The following is a 16,236-nucleotide window of genomic DNA, read 5'->3' as shown; positions in this document are numbered from 1 at the left end:
ACAATTAAAATTCAGTTGCGGGAACTATCGAAGATAATATGTTTTTTTTTTTTTCAAAGGGCGGCAGGATGAATAAAATTTAAATTATTTATTTTAAAAACCCTTACTCTCCTGAATTCTAGCTGCTTAAAAAATACTTTATCAGGATCAATAGCAACAAATGTTGATAGAAAAAGATAAAAAGACTTGAGTAACATTATTGGGGAGAACGTGGGAATACGAGCTGCTCCTTTGGGAATCTTGCCACGTCACTGTAATTTGAGCCCACAAAAGACTGTAGGCCCCATTTTATGTGGAAGCATTAGAAGTTTGGACACGCACGAGGTTCACTGTCCCCCACTCCCCTGCTACCATATTTTCCTTACAAAATGATTGCCTGTGACTATCACTCACCCTCCCGAAAATATAGTGCTGCCAAAACTTATAGCTAATAATAATAATAATAATAATAATATAAGGTTTTTTTGTTATTTTTATATATATATATATATATTTATATGTATTGCCCAAATATTTTGTACGGAAACGATTTCATAGTCAGTAGGCCTCATGTGCCAGGGCCGCAGGCCGGCGGGTCCGTCTTGTGAAATGAACAGAAAAAAAGACGGAATTGTCCTCAACTGTATAAGTCAACTTCCATAACTTATCGTCTCCTGGAAATAGAGAGTGCACAATATTTAAGAAATACCGTAAAAAATGGTCCCCAAAAGTCACTTGATATAATAATAAAAAAAGAATTAGATAATGTATTATTATTATTTTTTTAAACTGATTAAGCATCAGGTTACTGCATTACACAGATATATATACAACTGCTATGACAGCAGGTCATTACACTGATATTTACAATCAGATATATATACATGAGACTTATATTATTACATTTTTATTCTATGAAGTACATGTCCATCCTAAATACCCCTCACGGAGGAGGAATGTCTCTACTCCACTCGCATTTCGCAAGGGAGAAAGACGTTTATAGAAATCTCTATACAATTATATTTAATTGAAGGAGGTTGAGTCCGTGGAGACTCGAACCATTGCCCTCATAGTCATGCTTAACTTTGAAGGTAATTGTCTACTATTGGGCTACAAGCCCAAGTGGCAGATAATGTATTTCTTGAACAATGACAATAAGACATGATGATTTAAAATTATTATAATAATTTTGAATATCATAAACAATTTTAAAAGACAAAAAGGTACGGGAAGGAGGCGCTGTGTTCCCCTGTTACAATCACAGTGCATACATGAGACATGATTATTTTTTTTACGAATTCGATAAATACGCCTCTTTTTCACTGCCCAAATCTATCACGAGACAATAATTTAATAATAAAAGAAAATTGGAAGATTAATTAATTAGAAAATGCCCCGCGTAACAACAATCGACTAGAATTTGCTTTACCGCTTCAACTTTTGGGTGTTGTAACAATAATTATATTTTCATGAAATGTAAAAAAATTATAATCTGTACAAGTAATTTAAGCCAAAGATCAGAGAATGAGACGAGGAAAATCAAGCAAAGGCTTTGATGCGGTGGATAATAAGTAATTCATATTTATTTATTTTTTTTAAAAAATAAAAATAAAATAAAAGAAAAAAAGTAGCGGTTTTTCCGGTGCAAAGGGACAGAAAAGGAAAAGGATAGTGGATTGACACATGGCAAGAGAAAGACCGTTGGATGGGAAAGAGGGTCACAGATGATGACGATGATGATATGATTCCATTTGCAATGAGAACTGACATCCACAGATAGGAAACGAAGAGAGACAGTTAACTAGTTAAGTGAAAGTCTCAGTTTTTTAAAGAGTGAGAGAGAGATAGGCGTTTTGTTCAACAGACACAGGAGAAGAGAGTGCATAGCTTTGCTCAGAATCCCAAAAAAAAAAAAAAAAAAAACTTTTGAGAGAGAGAGAGAGAGAGAATTGATTAGCTATTTACATACAGCAAGGGTGAGGGTAGTGTATAGTAATAACAGAAGAGAGAGAAATAAGGAGTGCATGGCATGGCGGCTGCAGATATAAAGAGAGAGAGCTGTTAACTGTATGGGCTTTCGAATTAATGCTTAGAAATATCAAAACCAGCACTGCGATAAAGAAGAAGATCGAAGCCAAAGAAAGGAATTGAAGACTGCCCCTCAATTACACTGCTCGACGTGTGTCTCAACCGGAATTCAGACTGAGACTTACGCAAATACGCTACTTATAATTTGGAATTTTCGAGTTGCTAAACAGAAAACTTTCTTTTTTCTTTTTCTTTTCTCACATTTTTTCCAAGAAAATCAAGGGAAAAAAAAAAGATGCAAATTTCCCATGTAATATTTGGGAAGTAACAAGAGAATTCAAAGCTAGATAGAGATTTTGATATGGATGTTCTGTCACAATTGAGGTCTAGGTCAGGTGTTGAGGAGGCAATATGGCAGGCTTTTTTTCATTAGGTAGAGTTTCAAGCAGCAGCAACAACAATCAGGAAGACCAACAACATAATCCAGCAAACCCAATTACTCCTGAGAATTGGTTCTGGTATAAAAATGAAGACATTTCTTACAAGCAGGGTGCTTCTTTCGAATTATGGCAACAACAAGCTGAACTCCTGCTTCAACAGAGACAGCAGCAACAGCAAGATCTATACTCATCCTCAGCAGCTGCTGGTTTAGGGATGGGACCCATCAGCAGAAGCGCAATCAACGTGGTCGGCGGTATTGATAATTCTTCATCAAGATCGGCGTTCATGATGGTGAGGAGTAGCAGTGGAATTGGTGGAGGAATGAGTTGCCAAGATTGCGGCAACCAAGCCAAGAAAGACTGTGCTCACATGCGATGCAGAACTTGCTGCAAGAGCCGAGGATTCGACTGCCAAACACATGTTAAAAGTACTTGGGTTGCCGCTTCTAAACGCCGAGAGAAGCAACAACAACTAGCTTTGCAGCAGCAACGGCTTCAACTTCGTGGGGAGACTAACAAAAGGCCGAGGGAGGCAAATCCCATCTCCTCCTCTCTTGCTTGCAGTCGCTTGCCCGCTAACGCCTCTGGTACACTTTTGTTCTTTTTTTCTTTTTTTTTTTCTTTTTTTTTTCTTTATCACATAAATTTTGTCTCTTTAAAACCCTCACAGTTTCAAAGATTGACCCTGAACCATAGTTATGGGACAGCATTTACAGAAATTCTTCTAGGAGGAAACCCCGAGAAAAAGAAAAAGAAAGGCCTTGTGTGTGTGGTGTATCTATTCTATTGCGTGTAATATTGAAATCGAACCCCCCATCGGCGCTTTTCTTTTTCTCTTTTCCTCTTTGTGTGTGAGTGTGTCTTTGTTGATATATGTGTAGCAAAAGCAAGTGTAGCGTTTCATCATCTATGTGGCTACCCGCTTAAAAAATAATTAAATGAACTCCTTTTGATTTAATAATTATGAAAATTAAGATAATCCATCGGTTTTTATTATCTGGGTTTAACTGATTATAGGGTTTGAAGTAACAGAGAATCTACCGGGTGAAGTGAGTACCCAAGCGGTATTTAGATGCGTGAAAGTGAGCGGCATTGATGATAGTGAGGATCAGTTCGCATATCAAACTTCAGTGAACATAGGAGGGCATTTGTTCAAAGGAATTCTCTATGACCAAGGACCTGAAAGCACCTACACGACTGGTGAAAGCTCTTCCGGTGGCGGAATTCAACTTCAGCCACTGAATCTCGTAACTGCTGGTGCTGGCCCTGACCCCGTCAACACCACGGCCACACCTGTTAGCCCTGCTGCTGCTGCTGTTACAGCTTCGTCCTCTACTGCAGCGTTTCTAGATCCTTCTTCTTTATACCCAACTCCATTCACCACTTTCATGGCTGCTGCTGGTACGCAATTCTTCCCAAGCCCAAGGTCTTCCTAATCGTAATTGTTAAAAACCACCATGTCACTTCTCTTTTTAACTACCCCCCGTCTCTCTCAGTGATCAGTCCATCTCTCTAGTCTACTTTAGATTAAATATTATTTCTTATTTGCTAATGTTGTTTTCGGTTGATTTGATATCAACCCATTTAATTAAGTAGGAGCTAGCTAGTGAGAAAAAAAACAAAGTAATTTCAAACAAATTAATTGAACAGATCACGAGATCGAGAGGGGCTATGTTGAATTTTCTCGCACTAATTTCAAACCTTTAGTTCACATTATCTCTTTATGATTATATATCATTCTTATTCTCATCTTTTTGTCCTTCAAGGGCAAGCGGCCATCAGTGTTTTGCTGTGACCATGTTGTGTCTGTTTCTTCTTATTTTTCTTTGGGGTTTTTCTCTTCAATTTTTATTATATATATATATGGTGTCTTTTTAGTTGAATTTGTGTTCTGGGGATTTGATTTTCATTGCGCTTTCTGGTTAGTTTTGAATATGGAAGGCTTTTTTCTTTTCCTCTCCCTACTTGCCGATTTCAAATGGGGAAAAAAAAAAAATTCTTGGTTTCGTGTTTGCTTGCACATTCAACAAAGTCTTCGTCCTTTGCTTATCGCGGCATGGGAGGTGTGTCCAGCCATGCAAGAGCTAACCTTTCAACTTCTTCAAAGGTGAATATGAAATAATAAGAGGAAGAGTGATATTTCACCACTAACAAAATAGTATTATGACAAAAGCATAGTACTGTAGCATAAATAGTTTGGTGATGTTTTAATGGTATTCAATTATCAATGCTCTAATAATAATAATTAATTTATGGTAACACTCTCTCTCTTTCTCCATCTATATTTCTGTATGTATACAGTAAGTTTAGTGTGTGATGATTGTGATCATCATTTTCTTGATTAGGATAGGCACGCATAGATGTGACATTGATGATACAAGGGGAAAAATTTCTTATCACCCTCTAGTCTAAGTTTAACGCACCTTCTGCTAGAAAGTAGTACGTATAATTAATTACATGGGCGTATAAATGTAGCTGCATGCCTTGGGTTGTATACATTATTACAATGACTGTTTGTTTCCCATTAAGTGAAGTTTTAGAATGTCTGAACGAAGCAGAATGATTGAGAATCTTTCCTTAATTTACCAACTTTCTGCTCGATACATATTCTATTCTTTTTACAAAAAGAGAACCAGCACAATAAGTCAATAACATTTCTTTTCCTTTTTTTCTCAAATAAATGATACAGTAACATTATTTCGTCTCAGCTCCCACAAGCAAATTTTTATTTTATTTGAGAAAATGTAATTTTTAGAAGAGGTATTTGATTTCTATATTAAGAGTTCATGCTCATATAGCCACATAGGGCACGTTAAATGATTGCTTTTTTCAGTTGATGAAATGGATTTAGCTTAGTATAAGCATATAAAAAGAAGTAAAGTCACATGAATTCACCAGGAAATGCTACTTAGCTTTTGACCTGCTTGAATGCGGGAGCATATTTACAACAAATGTTAGAAGTAAGTGAAACAGTTATTTGTTATAACACGCACGACTGCAGTGTCAATTCTTAGAACAACTATGGTGCTTATTACAGGCTATAAGGTTCTTTAGTATTCTGACATGTTCACTACGGTGATGCTAGGCTGGCAATATAGCTGCCTATATGAGCTAAGCGGCTCCTTCTATACATAAAAGTTACATTAGGGTATAATATACTATATGATTTTCGGAAATTTACTAGTAGCACATTTCTTTTGTACATTCTCCTTGTTTTCTCATTTAAATTTTCTTGTTCACCTTTGATGAGATTTTCACTTAAGCAAACTGTTATTATTTGGGGAAGTTTATATTTTGCGAGAAGGGTGTATCTGAGTAAAGTTGAAAGTTGTTGGGTAATATTTGGATAAAGAAAGGAAAGACAGGGCTGCGAATGTTTTTCCTTTCTTGTGTGATTGTCCATCACTTATATACATCATCCCTAACTTGCACTAACCCAAAATTAGTTTTTTTGTACAACTCAATTTTTACCTATCACATAATTAAGGGCTCATAAAAATTTCTTTTGGGTCAATTATATGTTACATTATATGTAACCTAGCAAACTAACATACTTGTGATCTTTTAACCATACATTTAACCGCTTTCACTTCTCAACTCATCTCACCGCTTCACTATCTAACTGACACCTAGATATTTCTAGATTTTAACTTTGACATTTTTACTTGTAATTTTCTAAAAAAAATCTCATTAAATTCAACGTGAACCTTGAAGAAACTACATTAATGTTCTATCATATGTCAATCTTTCTATTTATAGATGTGTTTTATAAGTCAATGTCTACTCAGGAAAGGAATAAAAACTTCTTCCCTTTTTTTTGGGGGGGGAGGGGGGGGGGGCGGGAATATTGAAATAGGCCGATGAACAATGTTTGGTAAATAGGACAGGTTATTGTAATAAATCTGGAACTAGAACACTGAAAACAAGATAATGTACTTCTCTGTTGCAAGTTTGATACATTGATGTGTGTGTGTGTGTGTGTGTGTGAGTTTTAGATTAAGCTATTTCTTAATATGGTATATTAGTAGGTAATTAATGAAACTGCCTATGTTGGGTTTATGTAAGGAGCTCAAGTGAGCCTTGCACAGACAGAGGAATGTTAAACAACCTTAAATGCTATTGTTTAAAATCTTACCTTTGAAACTTAGTTAAACTTTTATTAGGTCAAGGAACTAGTAGATATTCAAGTAAAAATAATTCAAAATAGAACTTAGGAAGAAAAGCTGTAGTGATTTTGAAACATGACAATACAATATGATCACATGTAAGATTGCTAGTCCTTAAACTTATCTCATTGTCAAAAGTTAGCTAAAGAGTTGAAGGTTGCATCAAACTTATATATTTTGTTCAAGAATTTTTCTTAGCCGATGTTGGATTACTTTCGTAACACTTCTTGTCACATGCTAGCCACCCTTAAGTTTATATATTGTCATGTTACGTTTTTAGTACATGGTAAAACAGCATGGGGCTACTTGTAAGTTTGACAATGATACCATGAAAAAGTTCACAGGTCTAGCTTATACCTAAAGTTAAATTAATGCAATAGTTGATGGTTAATTAGTTCAACCATATGTACTTAACCCAAGAACTGTAGAAACTACAACCTTAACAAGACTGTTAATATTAGGAGTATGCCTGTGTGTTTTCTCTAGATCTGTCTTCCTTACTCTCAAATCGAAAAAGACAGCCAAATATCGTATTTAAGACTTTAGACTAATGTCGAGAATTTATTTGAAAGCTGGAGCAAATTTTGTATGGTTTTACTTACAAGCTAGATAGACAATTGCGCTCATCTGAACTAATTAAAGGCATACAAAAGACTATACGAGTTTCTTTTCCGTAGTTTTTGTGGCGCGTGGGACAAAATAGCTCTGCATAGACTCGTAGAGCTGAATGGGAAGAGGAATTCATGAAAGTCACCCTTATACGACATGGTTTCGTTTGAAGGATTTTTTTCGCTTTGTTGAGTTGATCCAGTACCAATGATAAATTTAATTACCATAATCTATGCCCATGAGACGGGCTTTATTTTCAATTTAGTTGTTTATACCATATTTTTCTGAAATAATTAAAATTCACCAGGTAGCTTGATAGCATGACCCAAAAAAAAAAAAAAAAGAAGTTGCTTTAGTGACTCTGTACTATTGTCTTTCAGCATGTCTGGTCATGAGAAATCTATCATCAATCCATCTGATCATTAGTATAAAATATTACATTTTGTCGTCAGAGTGACAGCTGGATTTATCCCCTTGCTACTCTATATTTTTTTTAAAAAAAATGGAAAAAATAAAGCCTTCAAATACCCTCCAATCCGTTGCCTAATTAATACGGAAAAATATTGAAAAAAGAGCTCAAACTTCAAATTTGATTATAATTAATGTCAAGAAATTATTTTATTTTGTACATGAGCCACTGGTGACAATATTGTTGGGGTGCTAGTTAGTTTAATGGGTGAAATCTTTTAATTTCTTGGTTGTTAATTTATGCGCATAATACAATGCTTATAATGAGGAAAAAATGCATTTAAGGTCAAATCTAGCTCACATTGGTGGGAAAGAACCTAAGATATGTTGTGCTACTTAGGGGGGGCCATGTGGTTTATCTTAATTTAAACTTTATTCAGCAACTTGAATTCATGAAAATCTCACCCTCCTCGTGTTGTTATTGCATTTTTTTTTTCAACTGAATTCTTCTCATTTTTGTATTAAGGTTCAAAAATTACACGTTTGACATCACAATAGAAGTACTCGAGAAGTTACTCATAAAATGGTTCAAATTAGGGTGTTGGTCATAAAAGTATTGTGGTGCTCTATCTATCGTGTCTTCTTTATCGGGAATGTCATCAATCCTTCGCAAATTAGAATAATATGTCATCATATCTCTGTACAGATCTGCCAACATAACAGTATAATAGTATATATTGATAATTAAGATACTTCACCGGAAATGAATATGACAAAGTCTTCCTATGCCTATTTCCTGGTTCAGAAACTTAATTTCACAGAAAGGACACTCCCAGTTTGGCTGTGGATTCTCCCCTCATTTTTTTTTAAAAATTATTTTTGTTCTTTCTCTTCAGATGGCTGCACACTCAACTAATTACATCATTTAATTTCCTCCAAACCCATAGCAATTATGGATTACTTTGAGCCCTAGCTAGTTAGACGTAGTTAAGTACCCTAATCAATCAACAACCATATATTTCCAACCAGACAGTAATTGGAGTATAATAAAACTTAAAATAAATAAAAGGAAGAGAATAAAAAATGTGCCTTATATAGCACACGAAAATTAATTGTAGGACGGGAAATGTACCCACCTCAAGACTTTTGGAGTAAATACGCATGAAAGCATTCTCGCCACCGTCCGCAGAACTTGAAGCTCTAGTAATGCCTGCATTCCACAGGAACTTTGCTGCTCTGTCTGCTTTAATTTCTGTAGCTAATATTGTTGTTTCATGTTCCCTTGAATAACTGAGTTCGGTATAGCCTAGCTAGCCAGCCTTGACAGTTTTTGCTTAAAATTGTCTCTTTGGAAAGCTTAAAATGTTAATAGACACAACTCCATTATTCATTCCCAGAGAGAGAATAAATCCGAATTGCAATAATTAAGCATCACAGAAAGGAAAAAAAAAAACAAAGTTCCTTCAAAGCCAAAGCATACTAACTAGGGCTTGCTGTGGGATTAGGGCACTCTGTCTCAATAGGGCGTGGGTGACATTCACAGCTAGAGTGAGGCCAGAGGCATGCAAATGCATCAAACCCATTGGCTGGACCATAACGCAGCTTCTTTTTTGGTCCCAACAAGTCTTCGAATCATCGATTGTCTCTGCTTAATTTGAGATCAACTTGCTTTTGAGATATATTACCCTATTTTACTCGTGATAAAGGCATGCATAAGGGTCGAAATATACATGTGAGCTAGTACTGCTGAATTAATTACAAATTAAAGGGAAAAAATAAGGATGAACTAGAGAAAGTAAAAGAGCAACTATGATCATGTAAACTCTTAAAGGGAAAAAAAAGAAAGGAGTAGCATGCGCGAGCATGTGGGCGCAATTTATATGTTTTGTTAGCAGTAAATTTTGGAATAATTTGATGTAAAAAGCTCGCTATAATTAATATGTCCTTTTTGCGCAGTGTAGTATTCTTTTGTTTAGTTATGCAGAGCTTCTGTCGGACGTTTGGGCTTCTGAAAAGTGATATCACAAGTTTCATAAAAACAAAAAACTTAATTGCAGAAGGAAAATTCCAAGTCCAACAGCGACAGGGCACCTGACAATGGAGAGAGTGCTCAGTGTCTCAGTCAGTTTGCCTTATGTGGATCATCTCTAACTTCCCTCGATCATAACTTCTCTTGTGTTCAGTTTGAAATTTAGTTAGCACTTTCTTGGGGAATATTCCCTTTGAAAATGTCCACAAATTAAAAGGATAGATTTTGTATTGCAAGGTAACCATCTCTCAATTTTTACGAGTGACAATGGTAGTGCTTTAATTAGTCCCGTCGAAGATTAATGTGTGGCAGCTGAGCAGCCAAATCTTAACTGTGAAGGTGTTTAGTAAAATCTTAAATTAATCTACGATAGAGTGAAATGGTCGTGTTACTCTGGTTCCTTTATTAAAAATACAATGATACGCTTATATATTGTAATTTTTTATGTACTTTTTTATATTTAATAAATATCATATAATTTTAATATTTATAAAAACAGTAAATTAATGGCCGGTGACTCGTCGGAAAATCAAAAGTTGTTTGTTGACGACATATCTGATGTAATTGAACTCCATTTCTTGTGATCTATCCAATGATGGTATCATTAGCATCAAAGGAGCAGTAGAGAAGCCTCAATTGCCGGCCATTAATTAATAATAAATAAAACCTCTAAGCATCCGAAATTAATAATAACTCTAAAAACATAAAAAAGAAAAACAAGGCCCCATGCCTTCGAAACTCATTTGACATTTCAAGGCCATGAATGCTGACAACATTTTCAAGTTATTTAGCATTTTTTTTTTTTAATTTTGATAGAAGTTAGGCCCACATTGATTGGTCTACAAATACGGATGAACATGCAAGTGTCGATGAAGAGTGCATTACCAATGAAATCTTGGATTCGTTGGTACCATTGTCGAATTCCTAATTCCCTTTTTTATATTCGTATCTCTATTCTTAATTTTTAAAAAAATTATGTAAAAAAGATAAGAAGATAAATTAAATTGAAATGAGAATATATTTTCATTTTGGTACTAAATCTTCGCACCCCCATCAATTTGTTTACTAGAATTTTTATTATTTTTCCCTTAGCTTCTGATGTGTTTTTCTTCAGATAAAAAATTGCAAGATGAAGTTTCAATAAATTTGATTAATCTATATATATATATATATAAATTGAAATTTGATAATCATCAACTATTTGTATGTTTTCTCTTTATCACTTCAGAATTATTTTGAATCTATCAAAAATAAAATTAAATCTACTCTATATTAGACAAGAAATAAGGAGTTAACGAAGACGAAGTGGTGTGAAGATATGTTAACGTAAAGAAAAATATTTATATGTGTTAATTTAATATTAATTTCATATCTGTACTTTATGTAATTTCATCTCATAAAAAAGTTATCAAAAAATAAAAAAGAGTATTGTACGAAGAAATTCAAGGGTGCAGCTAGCATCAGTCTTTCGGATTTAACAACAGAGTGGAACTTTCAACACCCATAAAAAATTCTTATAACACCCCTTTTAAATTTTATTTCTTAAAATACCCCAGTAAAATTTATAAAATACAAACCCCTGAATCAAAATTAACCATCTTCCCATGTAAAAAAATTTATTTATCTCATAGTTTTTATTTATGAAATATGCATAAATCCCAAAATATCAATTCTTATCTTCTAATTTAATCGTTTCTATCTCCATAAATCTATACTTTTACAATTTTCTCAAAAAATATATTAAAATTAAAACATAAATATAAATTATGAAATGGGTTGAATAATTTATTTAATTATTTAATTGAATTTCCATTCAGAAAATAAGAAATGAATTATGTATCTTTGCTTATTTCGGTAAGTTTAATTAAGAAGGGTTTTTATGATAAATTTTGAGGGCTGTCAAAAAGGCTTATTCTGTAACTAAATATTCCCAAATCAATAAAATGATTGGCCTGGAGAAAATGGATCACACTATGGCCCATTATTAATTAAAAAAAAGTCCTATAACAACATTATTAGCTCTATATAGTCAGTATGAACCTGTTTAAAATTATTTTTAAGAGTCTTAAATGTGATGAAAGTTAAAAGTTAATTTTGGTACTTACTAAATATTTTTATAAATTATTTTTGACAAAATCATTTTATTCTACAGAAGATTTTAAAAAGTAAGAAAAAAATAGTTTTCAAAATATGAATCAGAGAATTAATTTTACACACACACATATATAATATTATATTTCTCATAATTATTCTTATTAATTAGGAAATAAAATCATTAAATTTTAATAAATTGTTATCATTGCTAATTATATTTAGATAACCAAAAAATAAAAATAAAATTGATAATATAGAAATATTTATTTTAATTATAAACTATTATATGTACACATTAAAAATATTTTACATACATGTTTATGAATATGTAAATAAATTTTTATTTAATATTATGTCAATTTCAGTAATTTATATTGTTAAGGTAGTTTAAAGTAAAATTTATCAAATATATACGACTGCTTTTAAAACTTATACCACTTTTAAAAAATAAAATTTATTAAACGTTTAAATGATTTTCTTTATACTTAGTTATTTTTATAGCATAATTAACAATAATCATTTTAAATCCAACAATATTACCAAAGAGTCCGGATGTATTTAAAAAAAGAAAAAAGAAAAACAAGAAAAACATTCCATTTTCTCCGAGTCCTTTGGATCACAAGACATTCCAACTTAGAATGTTTCTGTCAACTTAGAATGTTTCTGTCTCTGACTCTCTCTCTTTCAATCTAATTTCCATCTTCCTCCACAAACAAGGCTTAAACATCTCCTTTCTCCTGCAGTCCCAACGTGGCGAAAATTCTTCTCTCAATTTTCCTCCTCAAAACGAAATTCATCAACCCAAAATTTTCATTATTATTATATTAATACGTAATAATATTATCATCTCTCTCTGTCTTCGAATGCAAAATGCCTCTAGGCAAGCGTGGCCTCAAGCGCTCACCTTCATCGTCGTCATCGACAACATCAACGACCGTTACAACCATAGCGTTCATAGCATTATGCGTTCTTGGCGTATGGATGCTGACTGGCAAAACCTTTTCACCGCCCAAAATCAACACCACCACCAGCGACAGCGGCTTCTCTTTCTCCGACGAACCTGAAACTCTCAAAGCCACTGAGAAAAACGAGCACACTGTCTTCGAGGATAATCCTGGCGTTCTCCCCATTGATGCCATTCAAACAGGTGATCCGAATCAGACTCATTACACTATTACTAATGACAAAGGAAGTGGCGGCAGCGATAAACAAGATGAAGGAAATGCGAGTAGTGCTGGTGATGACGATAGCAAGATGAGCGATGAACAGAAAGTGAAGAAAATCATTGAAGAGCAGAAGAAGCAGAACGAAGTTGACACTCAAATGTCTGAAGACAAAACCTTAATTGAAAACCAACAATTTTTTGTTTTTGACAATAATGCCAAGTCTTCAACTGAAGAAATGATTAAACAACAACTGCGAGAAAATGCCGGAAACCAGACATTAAATGCTAATGATCCTGAAAATCATATATCAGATGAAGATAAACGACGAAGTACTGAAAAACATCAAGAGCAACATGTACAACAGAAAGAGGAAACTCCTTTCCACAGTTTCAGCGACCAAATAGTCCCTTATCTGCAGCCACCACCTCAGCAAGAAGTTCAAGTTTCTGACTCACCAAAATCAGAGAATGTTACTCAAGAAACCGAACAAGAAAATACAGAAGAAACAGAGGGCAAGAGAGCAAAGGAACACAAGCTGACCAATTCTAACTCGGGCGTCAGTGAGACATGGAATCCTGATGGGGGCAACACGGGGAGTAGTCCAAAGGAATCACTGGAGTCAAGGAAGTCATGGTCAACGCAAGCAAGTCAGTCACAAAACGAGAAAGAAAGGCGCAAAGATGAATCAGAGGGTGACGAGGGTAATGGGAACATCGACGGGTACACATGGCGTTTATGTAACGAAACAACGGGCCCTGATTTTATACCTTGTTTGGACAACACGAAAGCCATACAGCAGTTACGTACTACTGCCCATTATGAACATCGTGAAAGGCATTGTCCTGAGGAGGGGCCCGTTTGCTTAGTTCCCCTTCCTGAGGGATACAAAGTACCAATCCCATGGCCAAAAAGCAGAGATAAAGTAAGAGTGTGAATAAGAACCCTCGATTGGTACGATTTCTGTGGGTTTTGAACTTTATTGTTGTGGTCTTGCAGATATGGTATCGAAATGTGCCGCACCCGATGCTGGCGGAAGTGAAGGGGCACCAAAACTGGGTCAGAGTGACTGGTGAGATCATAACTTTTCCTGGTGGTGGAACCCAGTTCATACATGGTGCTCTCCATTATATTGATTTTATTCAGCAGGTGAGTTTCCCCACTGGATCAGAGATCCAGGTTTGTTCACTATCACTGCTGGCGCTTGGACGGCTAGGGTGATATTTTTGGTCTATATATATAGCACGACAACTGTATCGATCGTTACTACCATCGATTTCATCTATTTATTATTTTTTCTAAACTTTGTCTAACTGAATTTCTTTAGCAATTTTTTTATTATCATTATTCAACTTGAAAAATTAATTTTCTTATGTGGAAGGCGGTACCCAAAATAGCATGGGGAAAGTACACTCGAGTGAGCTTGGACGTTGGGTGTGGAGTTGCCAGCTTCGGAGGTTACCTTTTCGAAAGAGATGTTCTTACAATGTCATTTGCACCAAAAGATGAGCACGATGCTCAAATCCAATTTGCCCTTGAAAGAGGAATCCCTGCAATATCAGCTGTTATGGGTACTAAGCGGCTGCAATTTCCAAGCAACGTTTTTGATCTGGTTCACTGTGCACGTTGTAGGGTGCCTTGGCACATAGACGGTATATACGTCAATAAATCTAACTTTTTAGATTCATAGTTTACTTGCTTAATGGTGCTGACAAAAAATTAGATTTAACTCTCTTTTTTTTTTTGGTTTCTGTGCAGGTGGTAAACTTCTTCTGGAATTGAACAGAGTTTTAAGACCTGGGGGTTACTTCGTTTGGTCAGCCACTCCTGTATATCAAAAGCTTGGAGAAGATGTTGAAATCTGGAATGGTAAATTTCCAACATAGTATGTATAATTTCGGCTTTCGACTCATTCAAGCTGACTTGGAGTAGTAATTTTCTCTAGCAATGTCCAATTTGACCGTATCCATGTGCTGGGAGCTCGTGACTATCAAGATGGATAAGCTAAATTCTGCTGGGTTTGCCATTTACCGTAAACCCACCACAAACGAATGCTACGAGAAAAGAAACCAGATGACTCCTCCAATGTGCCAAAATGAAGAAGATCCAAATGCTGCCTGGTAGGTGTTTTAACTCGCTAGTTTAATTTGCTGTAAGTTGACTGATAAACAGTCCGTTTCATTTCAGGTATGTGCCTCTGCAGGCGTGTGTGCATCGCGTGCCCGTTGACAAGGCTGAGAGAGGAAGTCAGTGGCCGGAGGCGTGGCCCCACCGATTGCAAAGACCTCCTTACTGGTTAAACAGCTCCCAAATGGGAATCTACGGCAGACCGGCTCCTCAAGATTTCACAAGAGATTATAAACATTGGAGATATGTGGTGAGCACGTCATACATGAGCGGATTGGGTATCAATTGGTCTAATGTTAGAAATGTTATGGACATGAGAGCTGTTTACGGAGGGTATTTTACTTTCTTTTTCCCTTTTTCCATTTTTTTTTATTTGTTCATCCATTCAAGCGAGATGTAAGTTCTGCCTCCTACTTGCAGATTTGCAGCAGCTTTGAAGGACCTGCAAGTTTGGGTTATGAATGTAGTGAATGTAAATTCTCCAGATACGCTTCCCATAATATATGAGCGTGGTCTTTTTGGAATATACCATGATTGGTGTGAATCTTTCAGCACTTACCCACGTAGCTACGATCTCTTGCACGCTGATCATCTTTTCTCACAGCTTAAAAATAGGTATAAGTTATTGATTACTCACTTCATCTTCCTGATCTCACTAGTCATTTTCTTGTCCTCTTTCAATCTTAATTAGAAGCCCCATTTCTATACTTTTGGGTTTGTTTTAATTTGACAGGTGCAAACTTGTTCCCGTGATGGCAGAGGTCGACAGAATAATCAGACCTGGAGGTAAATTGATTGTTCGTGATGAGCCCAGTGCAGTGACTGAAGTTGAGAACTTCCTTAAATCTCTACACTGGGAAATTCTTTTCGCCTTCTCCAAAGACCAAGAAGGGGTACTCAGTGCTCAGAAAGGCAATTGGCGGCCAGACACATACCAACCTTCATCCTGATCGTGGAGAAGATGCATCACAGAGTGTATGCGAGGGGCCGGCTCATTTTGCCTTCTATTTAGCATAGTCGTCAGATATAGGGGCATCTTCTTATTCTGAAATTTGGCAAGGTGAAAACGTATCGATTGTTCTCACCAGGATGTAAAGCTCCTAAGAATATGTAACCATAGCAAGTAGTGTAACTGCCAGATTGGTGATATTTTCCCCCAGAACCATGGATGCTAGAAAGCATAAAAATTAGGA

The 16,236-nt window shown here is 35.4% G+C and overlaps 2 protein-coding genes across 3 annotated transcripts; both read left to right on the top strand.

Annotated features, from left to right (window-relative positions):
• The first annotated feature begins 1,749 nt into the window (after positions 1-1,749).
• Positions 1,750-4,196, top strand: LOC102626346 (protein SHI RELATED SEQUENCE 1). Of its 2 annotated transcripts, none has more exons than XM_006466821.4 (2): positions 1,750-3,034; positions 3,480-4,196. In XM_006466821.4, the coding sequence occupies exons 1-2, from the start codon at positions 2,419-2,421 to the stop codon at positions 3,881-3,883; spliced, it is 1,020 nt and encodes a 339-aa protein (XP_006466884.1). In that variant the 5' UTR covers positions 1,750-2,418; the 3' UTR covers positions 3,884-4,196. The 2 variants fall into 2 exon arrangements, with proteins under 2 accessions (XP_006466884.1, XP_006466883.1); XM_006466820.4 differs by having other exon boundaries at positions 1,754-3,034; positions 3,465-4,196.
• An 8,116-nt stretch (positions 4,197-12,312) lies between these two features.
• On the top strand, positions 12,313-16,234 carry LOC102625564 (probable methyltransferase PMT27). Its single transcript, XM_006467091.4, has 8 exons — positions 12,313-13,841; positions 13,916-14,065; positions 14,298-14,568; positions 14,675-14,785; positions 14,862-15,036; positions 15,104-15,376; positions 15,464-15,658; positions 15,777-16,234. Exons 1-8 carry the CDS (start codon positions 12,624-12,626, stop codon positions 15,991-15,993), a joined length of 2,610 nt encoding a protein of 869 aa, XP_006467154.1. The 5' UTR covers positions 12,313-12,623; the 3' UTR covers positions 15,994-16,234.
• The last annotated feature ends 2 nt before the right edge of the window (positions 16,235-16,236 follow it).

This window comes from Citrus sinensis, chromosome 7, assembly GCF_022201045.2.
Source record: "Citrus sinensis cultivar Valencia sweet orange chromosome 7, DVS_A1.0, whole genome shotgun sequence".
Taxonomy (NCBI): domain Eukaryota; kingdom Viridiplantae; phylum Streptophyta; class Magnoliopsida; order Sapindales; family Rutaceae; genus Citrus; species Citrus sinensis.
Note: the sequence above shows the minus strand (reverse complement) of the source record. Positions and strands in the feature narration are given on the sequence as shown.

Bases quoted from the DNA above. Each gene is read 5' to 3' on its own strand.
- LOC102625564 (XM_006467091.4), top strand. From the start codon at position 12,624: ATGCCTCTAGGCAAGCGTGGCCTCAAGCGCTCACCTTCATCGTCGTCA. The intron at 14,569-14,674 runs GTATATACGTCA...GTTTCTGTGCAG, and splicing joins GGTGCCTTGGCACATAGACG to GTGGTAAACTTCTTCTGGAA. The intron at 14,786-14,861 runs GTAAATTTCCAA...AATTTTCTCTAG, and splicing joins AGATGTTGAAATCTGGAATG to CAATGTCCAATTTGACCGTA.
- LOC102626346 (XM_006466820.4), top strand. From the start codon at position 2,419: ATGGCAGGCTTTTTTTCATTAGGTAGAGTTTCAAGCAGCAGCAACAAC. The intron at 3,035-3,464 runs GTACACTTTTGT...AACTGATTATAG, and splicing joins CTTGCCCGCTAACGCCTCTG to GGTTTGAAGTAACAGAGAAT.